Below are 15,242 nucleotides of genomic sequence, written 5' to 3' on the forward strand. Positions count from 1 at the left end.
CAACTTGAGACCATACTCATAAGTGAAATAACTCAAACTCGCACTTGTAAATATTGTATCATCTCCCTAGTGTAAAACAAAAACCAAAGAATAATAAGGTCCAAAATGTACAGTAGACATTGTGATAATGAAGGGGAAAGAAAGTGCTCAGAAGGAGAGAACAGCTGGGATAGGGGAAAGGCGAGAAGGGAGAAGGGAAAAGACTATATACATACATGAGAGATAGCTGTACTATGGATTTTTTTTTTTTTGTCTTTTTTCCAGTACCGAGGATCGAACTCACAACCGCCTGCTTGCAAGGCAGGTGCTTATGCCGCTGAGCTAAATCCCCAGACCCCAATATACTATGTATTATTAATCTCTGTTAGTTCATCCAAAAGAACAGTTTGTGCTTTCATTGTTTGATTGTTTAATCAAGCTTTCTGTGTGCCGAAGCCTTGTAACCTGAACAACTACTTCTAAGATAACAATATGCAATATATTAATTAGGGTTAATTTCCTACTAATTTTTTTGAACTTCTGTATCATTTCTATCCTTTTTTCTGCTTTTCTAATTTAAAATAAAAAAAAGAATTGAAGAATCATGCTGCTGTAAACATGAGTGTACAAACATCACTGTGATTAGATGTCACTCTTTTGAGAAGATACTTAGATAAGTAATAACTAAGTTAAATGGAATTTCTAGTTTTAGTTCTTTGAGGAATCTCCCAACTGATGCCCGGAGTGGTTTATCAGTGGAAAATCTCCCCACAGCCTCTCCAGCATTTGCTTTCCCGGTGATAGCAATTCTAGATGAAATCTCAGTGTTGTTTTAATTTGCATTTGTCAAATGGCCAGTGGTACTGAACCTTTTTCATGTATTTACATTTGTATTTCTTCGTCTGAGAAGTGTCTGTTCATTTCAGATGCCCATTTTTAAATTGGGTTCTTTTTTCCATCGAGGAAGTCTGTTTTAGTTTAGAAGTAGCTGGTGAAAGATTTTTCTCATCCTGTGGGTTGTGTCTTCTTTCTTCACTCTGTTGGTGGTTTCTTTTGCTGTGTAGAAGCTTTTTAATTGTATGTGATCCCATTTAGCAATCCTTAGTATTTTTCTTGTGTAACTAGGGTTTTACTCAGAAATTTTTTGCCTATCTCTAGGTCTTCAAGAGTTTTACCTGTTTTGTCTTCCTTCCTGCAGATTAAGTGGTCTTTGAAATGTCACATCCTTTCAGTAATCAAACGACAAAAGTCATCACAAGGGTGTTAGCTTTACTGCTTCTTTTGGGCCTAATTCTTTTCCACTCAGTGGAGACCTGTTACAGGTGCTCTTTGTATTCCAGGCATGGTTCCAGGAACTGGGGATGCAGTGTTGAATAGAACAGACAAGTCCCTCACTCTTCAGGAATTGGTATCCAAGAAGAGGGAATAAACCATAAATTTATAGATACACAACACATTTTCTCAAGTGATAAGTTTTTGCTGTGGAGAAGAGTCAGAAGTGTTTTAGGGTGAATGGTCAGGGATGCCCTTTCTGAGGTGATAATGTTTGTGCAACAACAGAACACACCAGAAACAGATCAGGAGAAAGACAGGCTAGGCAGAGAAAGCAGCTGGTGCAAAGGCCTGAGGCAATCTCCAGGAACAGAGAAGGGCAGTGTGGCTAGAACACAGAAAGAGAGGAATTCAAAGAGCCAGGAAGGAGCTGGCTCTCAGAGAATCTTACAGACTCAGCAACACCTCCCAACCTTTCCAGGCAGCCTTCGTTGTCTTTTCCAGTGAGACATCTTCATATCCAGACATAGCCAGCTCTGCTGTGCCCTTCCTTCAATGCTTTGCCCATTGATGTCTTGAAGGGAATCCCAAACCAGCCAACCACTAGATAGGCCAGCAGCTACAGCCAGCTTCTTGGAAAACTTGGAGCAGCTTCTCATAGTGTTTTGACTCCTGCAAATCCAAATTCAGATCTCTGGTGGGCTGCCAGCTGTGCTTAGTGGCTCTGGGTGCATGCCTTCTCCAGCAGCCACAGCTGTCTCCGAAGAAGCAGGGATAAGGTGAAGGTCTCTGGAGGGTGAAGAGACAGCACACATCAGCATTTGCTATTCTGTATGGCACAGAACACGGGCACAGCCAAAAATGAGCTCGATGTGGCATGGTGACTGTTTCCACACTGTAAGGTAGCATGTCATAAAGGAATCAAGGTGAATTCTACCCCATCCCTGCCTCCAAGGCACTGGAAGTTCCTTTGGGCTTCTGGGGAGTCTAGCACAGTGAGCTGTTAATAGTCCAGAAATGCAGGTGGTCGCTCCAGTCTGGAACGGTAGGGGCTTCTTCTCCTAGGCCCAAGCAGTGCCCAAAGCCCAGCCGATTGCCTCTAGTGAAGTAAATCAGATATTGGAAGTGGGCACCGAAGAGTGAGCCCTGAGCCAGACAAGCAAGGCCACGCTCAGGGAAGCCCCCTCCACTGAAGGGCACTGCCCTTTTGAAACAGAGCAGAGAAATGGCACTGAGCGCTAACGAGCAATCAGCCAGACACCCATTGCCGCAGGCCCGACTGGAGGCAGAGAGGGACGACCAGTCTCGGTGAGTGGCCCACTCCACCATGTCGTTGGCACTGTCACCAGCTGTGACCATGCAGGAGGCCCTGTAGTAATTTGGTTTCAACCGGCCCCTGCTCACACATGAAGCTTCCTGCATTCACCAACTGCAGGACACGCTTTGCCCTCTGAGGGAGAGTGACATCAGACAGGGAGGCCAGGGACACGGCCAGTGCGGAGGGAGCAGAGCAGCCATCCACTGTCTGCGGGAAATGTCGTTATTTATTGCTTTTCCCAGTCCGCATCAGCCCTCAGCAAGCAGACGTTCCAAATAGCAATAAAGTTATTTTCTCTATCTCCCAGGGTCCTGGACCCAGCAATAACATCTTCCTGAAGGGCAATGAGTCTGTCTTTAACCTTGCCCTCGTTGGCAGGTGTGTATCAGTGCAGCTTCCAGAAGATTCTTTGGGCTGTGCACACCCCGGATGTGGACACCTTCCCTTGCTTGAGTGTGACCAGCCCCCCTCCATGGTCCAGGCTCCTCTCCTCTCTTCCAGCTCCTCTGGAAACCCACTAAGTTATCTTAATTACTCTTCTTCCTTGGTCTCTGCCAAGAAGTCGAGAGATTTATAATTGGATCAGTCAAATATTTGCTGTGGTTTATTTCTTTGCCTCCCGCACTCTTGTAAAAGTTGCATTTTTGTGCCACTTTTGGGTATGAGCGATGACTGGCAGGCAGAACCTTCATGTTGTGCCAGTGTGAGTTATTTTCAAAGGACAGAGCAAAAGAGAGAACTTCGGGGGTGGCGGTGTTTATTCTGGATCATTCAGCTATCCCCTTTTGGGTGGCTGCAAGAGATACAAGCTGCTTTGGGAGACAAATTCCTCCCACGGCCAGCCTGTGCACAGATACATCTGTTGGGGTTTGCTCCAGTCCTGTGGAGTCCCCGTCCAGGGCACTGCAGACCTATTAGGTAGAATGTGCCATGGCACAAACTTTAGTCAACCAAGCGCAGCGCGGTCCCTAACACTTACCATGTCCTAGACTGATCACCACAGGTCCTGGAACAGAGAAATCGGACGTCCCTGGTCCTAAGCCTGAGTTATCAATTCCCAGCGATGGGCCATGCGAAGGGGACTCTGGCCAGGGTCCAGGCCTTTGGAAACGGGCCTCTTCTAGTGTCAGGCATCTGCCAAGCAAGCCGGCCAAGCTGCAGTCTAGGATTGCAGTCCTGCGGAGCAGAGGCTCCCCTGAACCAGATGGCCTCCCTGCAAACCCTGACTTCCCTGGCTCCTGGCCCCCTACCCTGGTAGGCAGTTGGCTCATTTCATCTCCCTTGTGTTTCCAGCCCCCAACCCTTCCAGGGCTCCAGCAACAGAGAACTGGGTTCTGTGATGCTGTTCGGTACATGCGTAACCTATGAGTGAAGAATCCATCTGTTCCAGTCCAGAGCACTTCAGAGATGAAAAGGAGGGGCACAAGGGGCGAACTGGGACACTTATGGGCAAAGTGAGATAAACAGACACGCTGTATATCCCAGAGCTGGAGTTTTACCAGTGGAAGACACTGCCAGTTTTTCCTTGGGTGATCAGCCCTCCCTTGATCTGGGAAGGAGAAGAGGCAAGGACTCAAGAAATCTATGAAGGCATAAAAGATCTCATTTAAGTGGCTTGCAGTAATCAGCATTTATCAACTGCCCACAGTACAATTTCAGGCTCTTCTCCAAGTGCTAATTCTAATTCCGGAGCGGCATCTGGCCCACTCCTATCTTGTGGCTCCCATATCATGGCCTGTTAGGTGTCCTGGAAAGCAAAGTGTGGTAGGACACACATTTATTCCCAATACTCTGGGAGGCTGAAGCAGGAGGATCTCAAGGTCTTCCCAACCTGCGCAACTTAGCAACCTGGTGAGACCTACTCTCAAAAAAATAAATGGGCTGGGCATGTACTTCAGTGCAGAGGGCCAAGATTCGATCACCTGTAATGCACACACACGGATCCCCTAGCAGGCACCTCCATGGTTGATGGAAGTAGATGAAGAACACAATGTGAGAGATTGTACAGGACACTTGATGACAGGGTGGAGAACAAATCACAGGCTCCAGCTTTGCAGCAAATCGAGATTGGTGCCATAGCCCACCTAGCCGCACATGGCCCAGGAAGGAGGCAGATCCTGGCATGGGCGGCACCTAGATAATCTGTCACGAGGAATAAGGTAAAGGAAGACAGGGAAGGAACAAAGAAAGTGCACGTTGCCCATCTTCCCACTGAGAATTGGGAAGACAAAGTCAGGGAGGCCTTTATATAAATAAGGCAACTACGGAATCTCAATGGTTTATAAATTTGACTTTGGGCCAAAGTCCCACCCCCTTGCGTGTCCTGCGTTTAGTGATACAGCATTCCAGACTCACTGGCTCTGGCTTGACCTGTTTCTCCCCATTTCTGGAAAGCACCTGAGAAGAAGGAAGTAAAAGGGATTATTCTGAGACAAACCATCAACACCTTCCAACTCAGTTTCCCTTCCATGGAATTCATTCACAAGCTTATTGTGCTATTCATGTGTTATTCAACAAGTATTTCGTGATCCGATTCTGCTCCTGGTGAATTGGATTCAACAGTGAATTCTAATAATGACAGCTGAAATGATTAAGGTGTGTTTACCACATACAAAGCTCTGACTATCCCAAGTGCTTTAAACGTATTGACTCATTTAATTCTTACGGAAGCACTTGGATGTGGACACTGTTATCCCCATTTTAAAGATAAGGGGACAGAGCTACAGAGAACTTCACACAAGTGTCCCAGCAGAACTCTACCCGAGGCGATCTAGCTTGAAGTCCTCACTCTTAACCATGCAAATGATACCCCCTCACTGTTCAGATTCTCCTAATAGTTGTTTTCATTTTATGGATGGATAAGAGTTCAGAAGAAATAAAACATCATAAAGGAATAGAGGAGTGACACACTGGCTCCCACCTCATGCCATCCCCTCCTGCCCCGGTACCTTATTTGAGAACCTGTAAGTGGCAGATTCCCCCTTAAATGAAAACTGCCCTCCAAGTTTCTGCAAGAGGACTCCGAGGAGCCAGCCAGAATAGATGTCCCCTCTCCACTCTGAAAAATGCCTTCTCCCTAAAGTAATTGGATTGGTTGGACAGTAAGTGCTACAACTAGTCCTGAGCCATTTCTGTGTCCCTTGGCTGGCCGGCCAGCTCAGGGAGAGATGACAAATGCCCAAATTAGTAATGAGCGATAGCCCCACACAAGTAATCACCTTCCCCAAACTTTTCCTCTTGGGGGTGATAACTTGGACCCCAAATGAACTCTATTCTTCTCACCTCGGCACCAAGGAAGTTACAGTCATCCCTCTGGCTGACAGCAATTTGTAGATGTGGGCTTTTGCAGCCAGACATTGGCGAGGTTGCTAAGGAACAAATGCTTTGGTTACAAAGGTCTCTGTGAGCAGTATCAGTTTGTCATATCCCTTCACATCATTTATTTTAGCCCATAAAGACAGCTGTGACCGGCAGAATATGGGGTAGAGGGAAGGTAAACACAGCAATTATTTCCCGAGATATGGGACAAATTTCCTCTTCCTAGGCAGTGGCTGGCGGCAGCCCCCAATGTGTGAAGCCAGAACCACGTGGGGCTTTCCTGTCATCATTCTGATTTGCAAGTAGGTGACTTACAGTGGCTAGGTATTTTTTTAAATGCTCATTATCTGCAAGGCCCTGCCCTAAGCATTATCTCATGTCATCCTTAACACAGCCCTGAAGTCAGGTGCTGTTAGCCTCCTGTATGAAAGCCAGAGAACAGAGGCAAAATAGATTTCAACGTCCAACAAGAGCAGATGGCAGAGTCAGAATTCAAGCCCAGGTGTGTCTGATGGCAAAGCCCTTGTGCTTAAGATTATAGAGTTTTGTGTTTTCAATGATCACACTTCAGTGGCAAAACTGGCACTTCTGATGGTGGGGGAGTCACAAGGGGAGATTCTGGAGTTCCTTTCTGTGAAGTTGGTGAGATGGTTAGAGTTGATGTCCATACCTTGTAAAAATCAAATCTTAGTATGGAAGGGAAAGTGGAGAGAGAGCTTAACCCCACAGTGGTGGTCTTCATCAGCTGAAGACCTACACTTTGAATGCTCTCTGAAGTCAGAGTGCAGGCAACTTTTCTACTCAGCAATTTTGAAAGGGTGTTCAAGATTAATCTATTTCTACCGGGATTCTATGGATTTTCTTGTCAACAAGTAGGAAACTGGGGTCCTCTTTGCCCTCTCCCTCAGCCCCTCTGTGCATCCCTCAGGTAAGCCCTGTCTGCTATCCCTCAAAAATGTGCCTTCCGCGCTGTCCTCTCCGCTGTCCGTAGCAGAGCCTTCTAATCACAGGTGGACTCCTTCAACCCGCACCCCCCCCCCCCGCTTCCTAACCAAGTTTCCCAATTGCTCTTCTTCCCTGTAGACATCTCATAGGCTGCCTGTAGAAACTAGCTCCTCAAAACTTGCCTTCCGTCCCATTAGTCACTGCTCAAGAGTCTTTAGGGGCTCCCTCTTGCCTGCCATCAAAGTGCAGCTGTTATTTACAACAGGCCACACTTCTGAGTAACACTTGCTCTTTCTATCCTCTTGACCCATGGACCCTTAACTGACCACTCTGTTTCTCGTAAGCTCTAAAACTGATTTCCATTGAAACACAGTTCAACATGTAATTGCTGGTGTATAGAAGGCCAGCCTCTGGGAAGGTTTGGACATTATAGCTGAACCAGTCTATGTCAAAGCTTTTGCTTTGTCACTTAGGAGTTGTGACAAGTTGCTTAACTTCTCTGAGCTTCAAACTCCTCATCTATAATATTTGATTACAGGTTGGTGGTGTGGCTCAATGATAGAGCACTTGCCTAGCAGGTAGAAGGCCTGGGATTTGCTCTCTGACACTGCACAAAAAAAAAAAATAATGTGCATATTTGCACAACTGAGGTTTTTTTTTTTTTTTTGAGAACTAAAAAAATATTATGATAGTGCTGATGATGGTAGCTAACAGCTATGTTATGTTTACTGTGTGCTTGGCACTGTTTTAAGTATTGCATTAATCTTTACAAAACCATATAACATATAACTACTATTTCATAGTTTTGCAGATGGGGAAACTGAGGCACAGACAAGTGAAGCTAGTAAGTGTTAACAGTGAGAAATCTCTCCCAGGCAGGATGGCTCTACAGCTCTCCTTCTTAGTCATGTTTAGGGACAATCTTCTAGGAAATGATCAACAAATGATAGCTGGTAATATGGGCCCATCATTCCATATGTGAAACTCCTGGAAAACCAATGCATTTTGGAATTCCGGACTTAGGCATCACAGGAAAGCTGTGTTTGGCATAAACTGTGTTTTAGAACACTTCTGTGAATTATGCACTAGTAACCCATATCTCATACATATAAACACACATGTGCATGCAGACACACACACATGCATGCATGCATGCACGCACCCCACAAAGTAAAAGAAAATGCTGAGTTAAAAGTTTTTAGATTTCAAAACTGCAGGGAAGAGCTTGCAGCCTGTAGTGATAAAATGAAGAATGACCGTTGTAAGCGTAATAAACAGTGGCCGTTGTTACTGTCACTCTTGTGTCTTCTTTTTCTGTGTGAGCTCACAGTCAAATGTGTTGAAAAGTCTGTGGCTCGCCGCTGGGTGGGAGGGAGGAGCCGGTGGTGGGACTAGGTCTGAGCCTCAGGTCACATGTGACGCTGTCTCATTTCCCCAGTACGACTTCATGGAGCGCTTGGACGGGAAGGAGAAGTGGAGCGTGGTCGAGTCACCCCGGGAGCGGCGCAGCATCCAGACGCTGGTCCAGAATGAGGCCGTGTTTGTGCAGTACTTGGACGTGGGCTTATGGCATTTGGCCTTCTACAATGACGGCAAAGACAAGGAGATGGTTTCCTTCAACACAGTGGTCTTAGGTAGGTGCAGGGGTCTCTGAGAGGAAATGCCAGAACAGGAAAGATGGAAACACCTGGGCCCCTCTGTAGGAGACACTGTCCAAGATAGTTTCTGCTCCCCATGAGACCAAGCCTGATCCCTTCACTCAGGCTTGAGTGTCGTGCTCCTATGTGAGCCTGGCCAACAGCAAAGTTGCTTAAGCCCCAAAAGAACTGTCATTTGCCCATGGTTACAGGTAAGAGCACGGGTCAGACTGCTGGGGCAGCTTCCTGACTTGTGTGAGCCCAAGTGTCCTCCGAGGCAAAGAAGCCCTCTGCACACCCCACAGGGCTGTTGTCAGGACTGAAGGAAAGACAATACCCGAGTCTCTCTCTAAGCATGTGGCGACAACAAATAGCAATTACTCACATCGGCATCTTTCAGAAATCGAGGGTGCCTCAAAATAAAAAAGCTTTTTTAGAAACCGTAGGTTAAAAAAAAAAATCTTAAAAACACATCAGGAAAAGCATATAGATTTTTTTTAATTGTGTCTTTATTCTCAAGTAGGCAAATCTTAAAAATGCTTTAATTACGCATTTGTCATTTTTGGCCTGTCTTAGCCCTGCTTTTTATTAGCTAGCAGGAGAAAAGCTAAGGGTTTATCCAAATTTTCCTCTTCTGTGTGCATAGAAATCCCTTAACAGGGCCACTATCTTAGGAAGAACTTACAAAGTTTACACAACAAAGCCTCAGAATTTGAACAAAGAAACAGATGTTTTCATTAAGGTTATTTTTCCAGTGGGTTTTATCTTCTCCCTGATGACAATAATCCATCCTAGGTAGCACCTCTGAGAACCGGGCCAGATCGTTCGGCTCATCTCACAGAGGTATAAACTGAGGTGCGAAACTCTGGAATGGGTAGCTGTGACATCATTCTGGGCCCTCTGTTCCCTTTCCACAGTGTCATGTTGTTCCCAAAGCATTCAGTGGCAGATTTCTAGATTTCCTAGAGAAATTGGATTGGAAGAACTGGCAGCTCCAACACTAAGTTCCAGATCATATTCTTCAGTGATCTGTGAAATCCAACTGAAACTCAGGAGCAATTCTTCATCCCTGGCACAACTTCAAAAGTCTATACGGAGAGTTCTGATATTGACCATAGGATTACAGTCATTTCCAATTCCCTCTGCTAAGGGAAGACTGGCCCTCTCAAACCTAGCCAAATGCTCTAAAGTAGGAGTTGGCACACAGTAGCCCAGGGGCCGAATCTGGCCCGCTGCCTGGTTTTATAAATAAAGTTTTATTGGAGCACAGCCACATTCCTCTGTTTACATATTGTCTATGGCAGCTTTCCCACTGTAACGGCAGAGTTGAGTCATAGCAACAGAGACCATATGGCCCACAGAGCCTAAATAGTTACTATCTGTCCCTTTATAGAAAAAGTTTGCCAACCCCTGCTCCGCAGCAGTGTCATCACTTAGTGTAATGAAAGTCGCCGGAGAAGCACTCCACAAATGGGAAGTGTCCCGGACGAGGTTAGGGACTGATGCGGGGAGGGGAAGCAAAATGGCAGAGACTCGCTCACAAGAAGAAAGAAAGGAGAAACACATTGGGAACTTGTTTGAGATGCTGAGATTTTTTAAAAATCTCTAGTTGAAGAACATGACAAGAAATGACTTCCTTTTGTCACCTTGTGTTTAAACTCAGAAGGCTTGTCACATACGTGACAGGCATGCGATGCACAGCACCTGGCTGGGTGGGTGTCTATATAAGCACAGGGTGAAGCTGTGGGTGACAAAGGTGACATAGGGCATGGAGCGTTGCCGGTCCACGACTTCATTGTCCATTAGCTCGGTCAACCTGTCAAGCAGCCACATGCAGTGAGAGCCATCCGGTTCCCTCCACTTTGCAGTGGTGGAGGATGCTAAGGCTGAGGGGCACTCAAGGGCTCACCCAGGGTCACACACATCCCGTAAGAGGTGACATCAGCACGCAGACTGTCAGAGCCTATGCTCACACCCCCTGGGGATGTGTTTTATCATTCTGTGATGAAATCCATGGCTTTCCCCATAAGCAGCACCATTTCCTGCAGGGCCAGGGTGTCTCAGACCAGCTTCCGCCCTCCTTTCCTGTCCCCCACATGCAGCCCCAGGCCCTGGCAGTGTGATTCCCTCCCCCTGGGCCCTGGGCCTTATCCTCCCTCACCTGGCAGGGTGGGCAGAACAATTCTCCTGAGAGGATTTCTCTCTCTCTTCCTGGCTGGAGCTCAGAGAGAAAGTCAAAGGTAATCGCCTAATAGTTGGGAAGATGTCTTGATAGAGCAATGATAGTAATTGACCTGAAACATAGGGAAGAGAACAGTGTTTTATTTGGTTCTGAAGTTCTTCCCCACACACCTGTCATCAGGACGTTCGTTGGCTATCAGGAGCAGCCAGGAGGCTGAAAGCCCCTGCGATGGGAAACAGAAGGAAAGGTGTGAGACGGGTGTCAGCTGGCGATCACACTAAATACACCTCAGACCCAGGAGTCCTTGCCGTGTTCAGCAGAGCAGCCGCCTGCCTTCAGAACATGGTGTCCTCTGGGCCGACATGGCGGCCTCTGTGACTCACCACCCCATTCTCTCCTGGCATTTCTTCCTCATAGATACTTAAGCCAAACTATTATGGAAAAAAGATTATAATGTCTTAACAGTAACATTTAACTGAGAAAGAGAACTGGAAAGAATGGCTTCTTAGTGCTTCAGCAGTACCACGTGATGGTACATCTCCCCAAAAAACTGTCGAAATGCTTCCCATAGAAGACCTCAAGAAAGTCAAGTGCTAAGTACTCTGTGTTACAGTGTATTTCTAGATTCTCCTGCCCTCTTAGAGAAGTGTGTGCACATGCAAACACACACACACACTCACTCACACACACACACACACACAGACACTAGCACACTTCGACAATATTTACCAAGCACTTCCCGTGTGCCAGGCTTGGGAATACCTCAGTGAACAGTTTGGCTCTGGGCTTTTCCTCAGGGGATTTGCTGAGAGAAGACAGATACAGCAGCAATGATAATGATAACATTAGAAACAAAGAAATGATAATGAAACTCAGATTGAGGAGAGAGAGAAGACACCCCAGAGCAAAACAATTGCTAAACTAACACAGAAGGACAAAGTCCCCAGGCGAAGCTTCCTGGCCAAGTGAAGAGTGTCTGAGGACCTTTGTCCTCGCTTATGGATGGGCTGTGGAGCCAGGGAGCTCTCTGAACTCTTGCTGTCATATCTGTGGAAATGCTAGTTTGAGAGCCAGAAGCACTGGCCTCAGAAATTTCCCCAAACCATACTCAGACCCACAGGCTCAATGGGAAGCAGTTTCCACCTGCAGACAGGAATGACTTCCAGAAATATAAATTTGGTGAAGTTGTTCCTCTGTTTGCAATTTTTCTTTTGTTTCCAGTGGTCCCAGAATACAATGCAACATGTCTGCATAGCCCAGATAATCTCTAAGCTCTTATACCACTCTGTATGTTTGAATCTCTCCAGCCACATTGGATATAGCTCCCTTCTTTTCCCACCTCAGGGCCTTTGCACACACTGCTTCTCCTACCTGGAATACTCATCACTGAACACTTGTGTGTGATGCATGTGGGTGAAAGAAAAGGAGGATGGAAGCTGGTCTGAGACAACCTGGCCCTGCAGGAAACATGTTGCTTGTGGGGAAAGCAATGAATTTCATCACAGAATGATAAAACAAATCCCCAGGGGTTGAGAGCATAGGCTCTGACAGTCTGCGTGCTGATGTCACCTCTTACGGGATGTATGTGACCCTGAACAACACTTGTGTGTTTCAGATCGTCCTTGAGTGTCACCTGCATAGCACACAAAGACCCTTTCTTGTCATGCTTTAATTAGCATCCTCTTGTTACCTCCTGCCCTAGTATCCTATTCTCTTCAAAACACTTACTATAATTTTTACTTGATTTTTTTTACTTGTATTGTCTATGACCATAGAAAGTTCTAGAATAGAGGGGCTGTGGCTATCTTATTCACCATGTTGTCTCCAAATCCTTGCATAAAATAGATGTTGTGTTAATAGATTGAGCCGCCCTACAGCAAGAACTGTAATAAGTATAACCTAGCCTGTTACCCTACCACCATCTCATGAAAGTCATCAAAGCACATCAGACTACCAGGTCGGAGAAAAGGAACTTACTAACTAAAGCAACACAGCACAGTGTCCACTTTCAGCATGCATTCCCATGTCCAGTTCCCACAGAATGGCACAAAGTGGGCCAAGGGTGCCCACACAGTCCCGTGTCACAGCACAGGAGAGAAATCCGGAGCTTATGATCCTCAGCCTCCTGGACCGGGTGGCACACGTGCCTACCCTTATACCATCAGGAAACACTGTCTTTATTAAGCCTGGTGATAAGTAAACCTGTGCTTTACTCTGGAGACAGGCAGCATCCACCTCCTGCAGCTGTGCCCTGCTCAGGCAGCCTTGAGAAGATAGTCCAGAACATTCCAGAAAGTCAGTGCCTCTTCCCCCCAGGCATTCAGACATGGGAGCAACCCAGGGAGGACCATCCATGTGAAATTACTGAGTTTTGACCCTCAAAAACACCTAAGTCATAGAGTGAAGGTTGAATACATGAAACACATGGGTAGCCCTTGGGTACATACTTCTCAGCCCACCTTTAAAGAGCCAAGTCTGGAATGTTAATTGCTACATACAAAAAAAAAATTGCTTGATGGACTGCATGCTCCTTTTACCCAATCTTACAAAGCAAATACACTCATTTTCCTCCGAGTGCCAGAAACCAACTGTAGCCTGATTCCAGAAGAATGCGATTAAGAAGTGAAACACAATAAAAAGAAAGCAAAATTGCATGGTTTGATTTTTCGGTTCAGAGTGGGAGTAAATGAGAAAATAGGCTTAAAGGAAACCTATCCTTAGCACTGTTAGGTGCACGCTATTAGGAGCAATCTGACTTTCCACCACATCACCAACCCCGCCTGCCCAACGCTCCCAGAGCTGTGTACGTCACATTTTGAGCCCAGTGGCTTGCATTTTTCCTTTTGTCATTGTCATACTTTAGAATTTGAAAATCTAAACGTGTCTTGCTTTCATTTAAGGCAAAAACTGAGACAGTAATTTTAAAGGGACACATCCATTTCCGTGCTGACCCAAATCACTGTGAAAGAGTTGCAGAATGATCCTCAGGAGGGTGCAGTTTAAGAGTAAGCATAGAAATAAGATGCTTATGCATGTTAGAGCCAATGTGAACTAATTGATTCTCATGTAAAGTAAGATAAAAAATAAGTGGAAGGGGAAAGGATTTGTGCACCTACCACAGGAAGAACCCCACGTCATGCCTAAACGTAGCTTATTTAGTGTCATGCATCATTTAACAAGGAGAAAGCCTAAAAAGTGATTCACTAGGTGATTGCAGTGTTGTGCAAACATCGTAGTGTGCTTACACGGATTTTGGTGCTAGAGTCACGGCACACCCAGCTACAGGCCTGCACCATCAGATATGTCATCGTCATTGACCAAACCGCCATATGGGGCTCATAACTGTATTTGAATATTTGAATATTTCTTTTATTACACTTCCTCAAAGCAGAGAATATTTTTACCCAGGGAGCCTGACATTAGTAATAATTGTTCTCATTTTGAAGAATTATCCTCTATAGCTGAGGCTAAAAACTGATTCCCCACTTACCAGATCATATCTCAAATGGATGGGATGATTTTTTTTTTCAGGGTAAGAAGGGACATAGTGTTTTAAAACTTTTCAATGTTTAAACAGTTTCATCATTTTTGTGTCCAAGTAGGTGCTTTTTTCTGAAAAAAAGCCAAAGTTGTTGTAATTCTAACCCCACTCTCCTGCTTGGATTCATCAGAAGGAGAGCAGCGTGGTGCTTTCTTCCATGCAGTCACCAAACTCTCCTCACCCCAAAAATCCTTGTTCTCTAACTTCATCCCCACACATTTCTTTCTGCTCCCCATCGGTATCTGAGTTACTCCCACTGGTCTTTAAAAATGGTGGATGACTAACAAATAGCAGGCAGCAGTGGAGGTAGTTGCTAAATCTCTCTGTCTCTCTCTCTCTCTGTGTCTGTCTGTCTGTCTTTCAGATTCTGTGCAAGACTGTCCTCGCAACTGCCATGGGAATGGTGAATGTGTGTCTGGCATGTGTCATTGCTTCCCAGGATTTCTAGGAGCAGACTGTGCTAAAGGTATGTGACATCACTTTTGCTGCCATGGTTGGGAAACTGATTGTGAGCCTCTCAGAGGAGTTGAAAGAAGGCACCCACGTAGCCTGCTGTGCAAGTTCCCCTGAGCCATAGTGCAAACTCATGCATGCTCAACGTCCTCCTCCTTTGGCAAACAGGAGCTTGTGATAGATGAACATTGGCCGACATACCTATAGGAGCAAGGCAGTTATCTTTGGCACCGAGGTGTGCTGAGAAGAAAGATTTGCTAAAGATGAGATGGTCGGATTTCCCGTAAAAGCAGGAGTGAATTACCATCACTCCTTTCTTATAATCATTAACTTCTATGTAATGGAAGATTAAGCATCTCAGGGTTAGTAAATTTCATTCATTCTGGCCAGCTACACTCTTAATCTAGGAAGCACTATTTATCTTGATGGAATTGGTTTTAAATTGTATTATTAATTTATCTAGACTGTTTTGCAAAGACTGACTGGGGCCTTGGGATTCTTGGGGGAAAGGTACTATAAGAAAGTAAATGAGTCTCTCAAGAACAGGGAATTTAGGAACTGAACACTTGGTTTGCAAAAGACCTTCAGAGTGACCTT

At 45.6% G+C, this 15,242-nt stretch overlaps 1 protein-coding gene across 13 annotated transcripts in view; it reads left to right on the forward strand.

The window, feature by feature from the left end:
- Positions 1-15,242, forward strand: part of Tenm2 (teneurin transmembrane protein 2) — a 1,173,780-nt gene that overhangs the window by 1,015,080 nt on the left and 143,458 nt on the right. For all 13 annotated transcript variants that reach the window (XM_063230744.1, XM_063230743.1, XM_063230746.1 and 10 more), the window contains 2 exons: positions 8,271-8,466; positions 14,557-14,658. In XM_063230744.1, coding sequence (XP_063086814.1) covers positions 8,271-8,466; positions 14,557-14,658 — 298 coding nt within the window. The remainder of the gene's footprint in view (positions 1-8,270; positions 8,467-14,556; positions 14,659-15,242) is intronic.

The sequence above is a fragment of the Cavia porcellus genome, unplaced genomic scaffold (genome assembly GCF_034190915.1).
Source record: "Cavia porcellus strain 051 isolate PalLab524CR breed Dunkin Hartley unplaced genomic scaffold, mCavPor4.1 scaffold_19, whole genome shotgun sequence".
Lineage (NCBI taxonomy): Eukaryota > Metazoa > Chordata > Mammalia > Rodentia > Caviidae > Cavia > Cavia porcellus.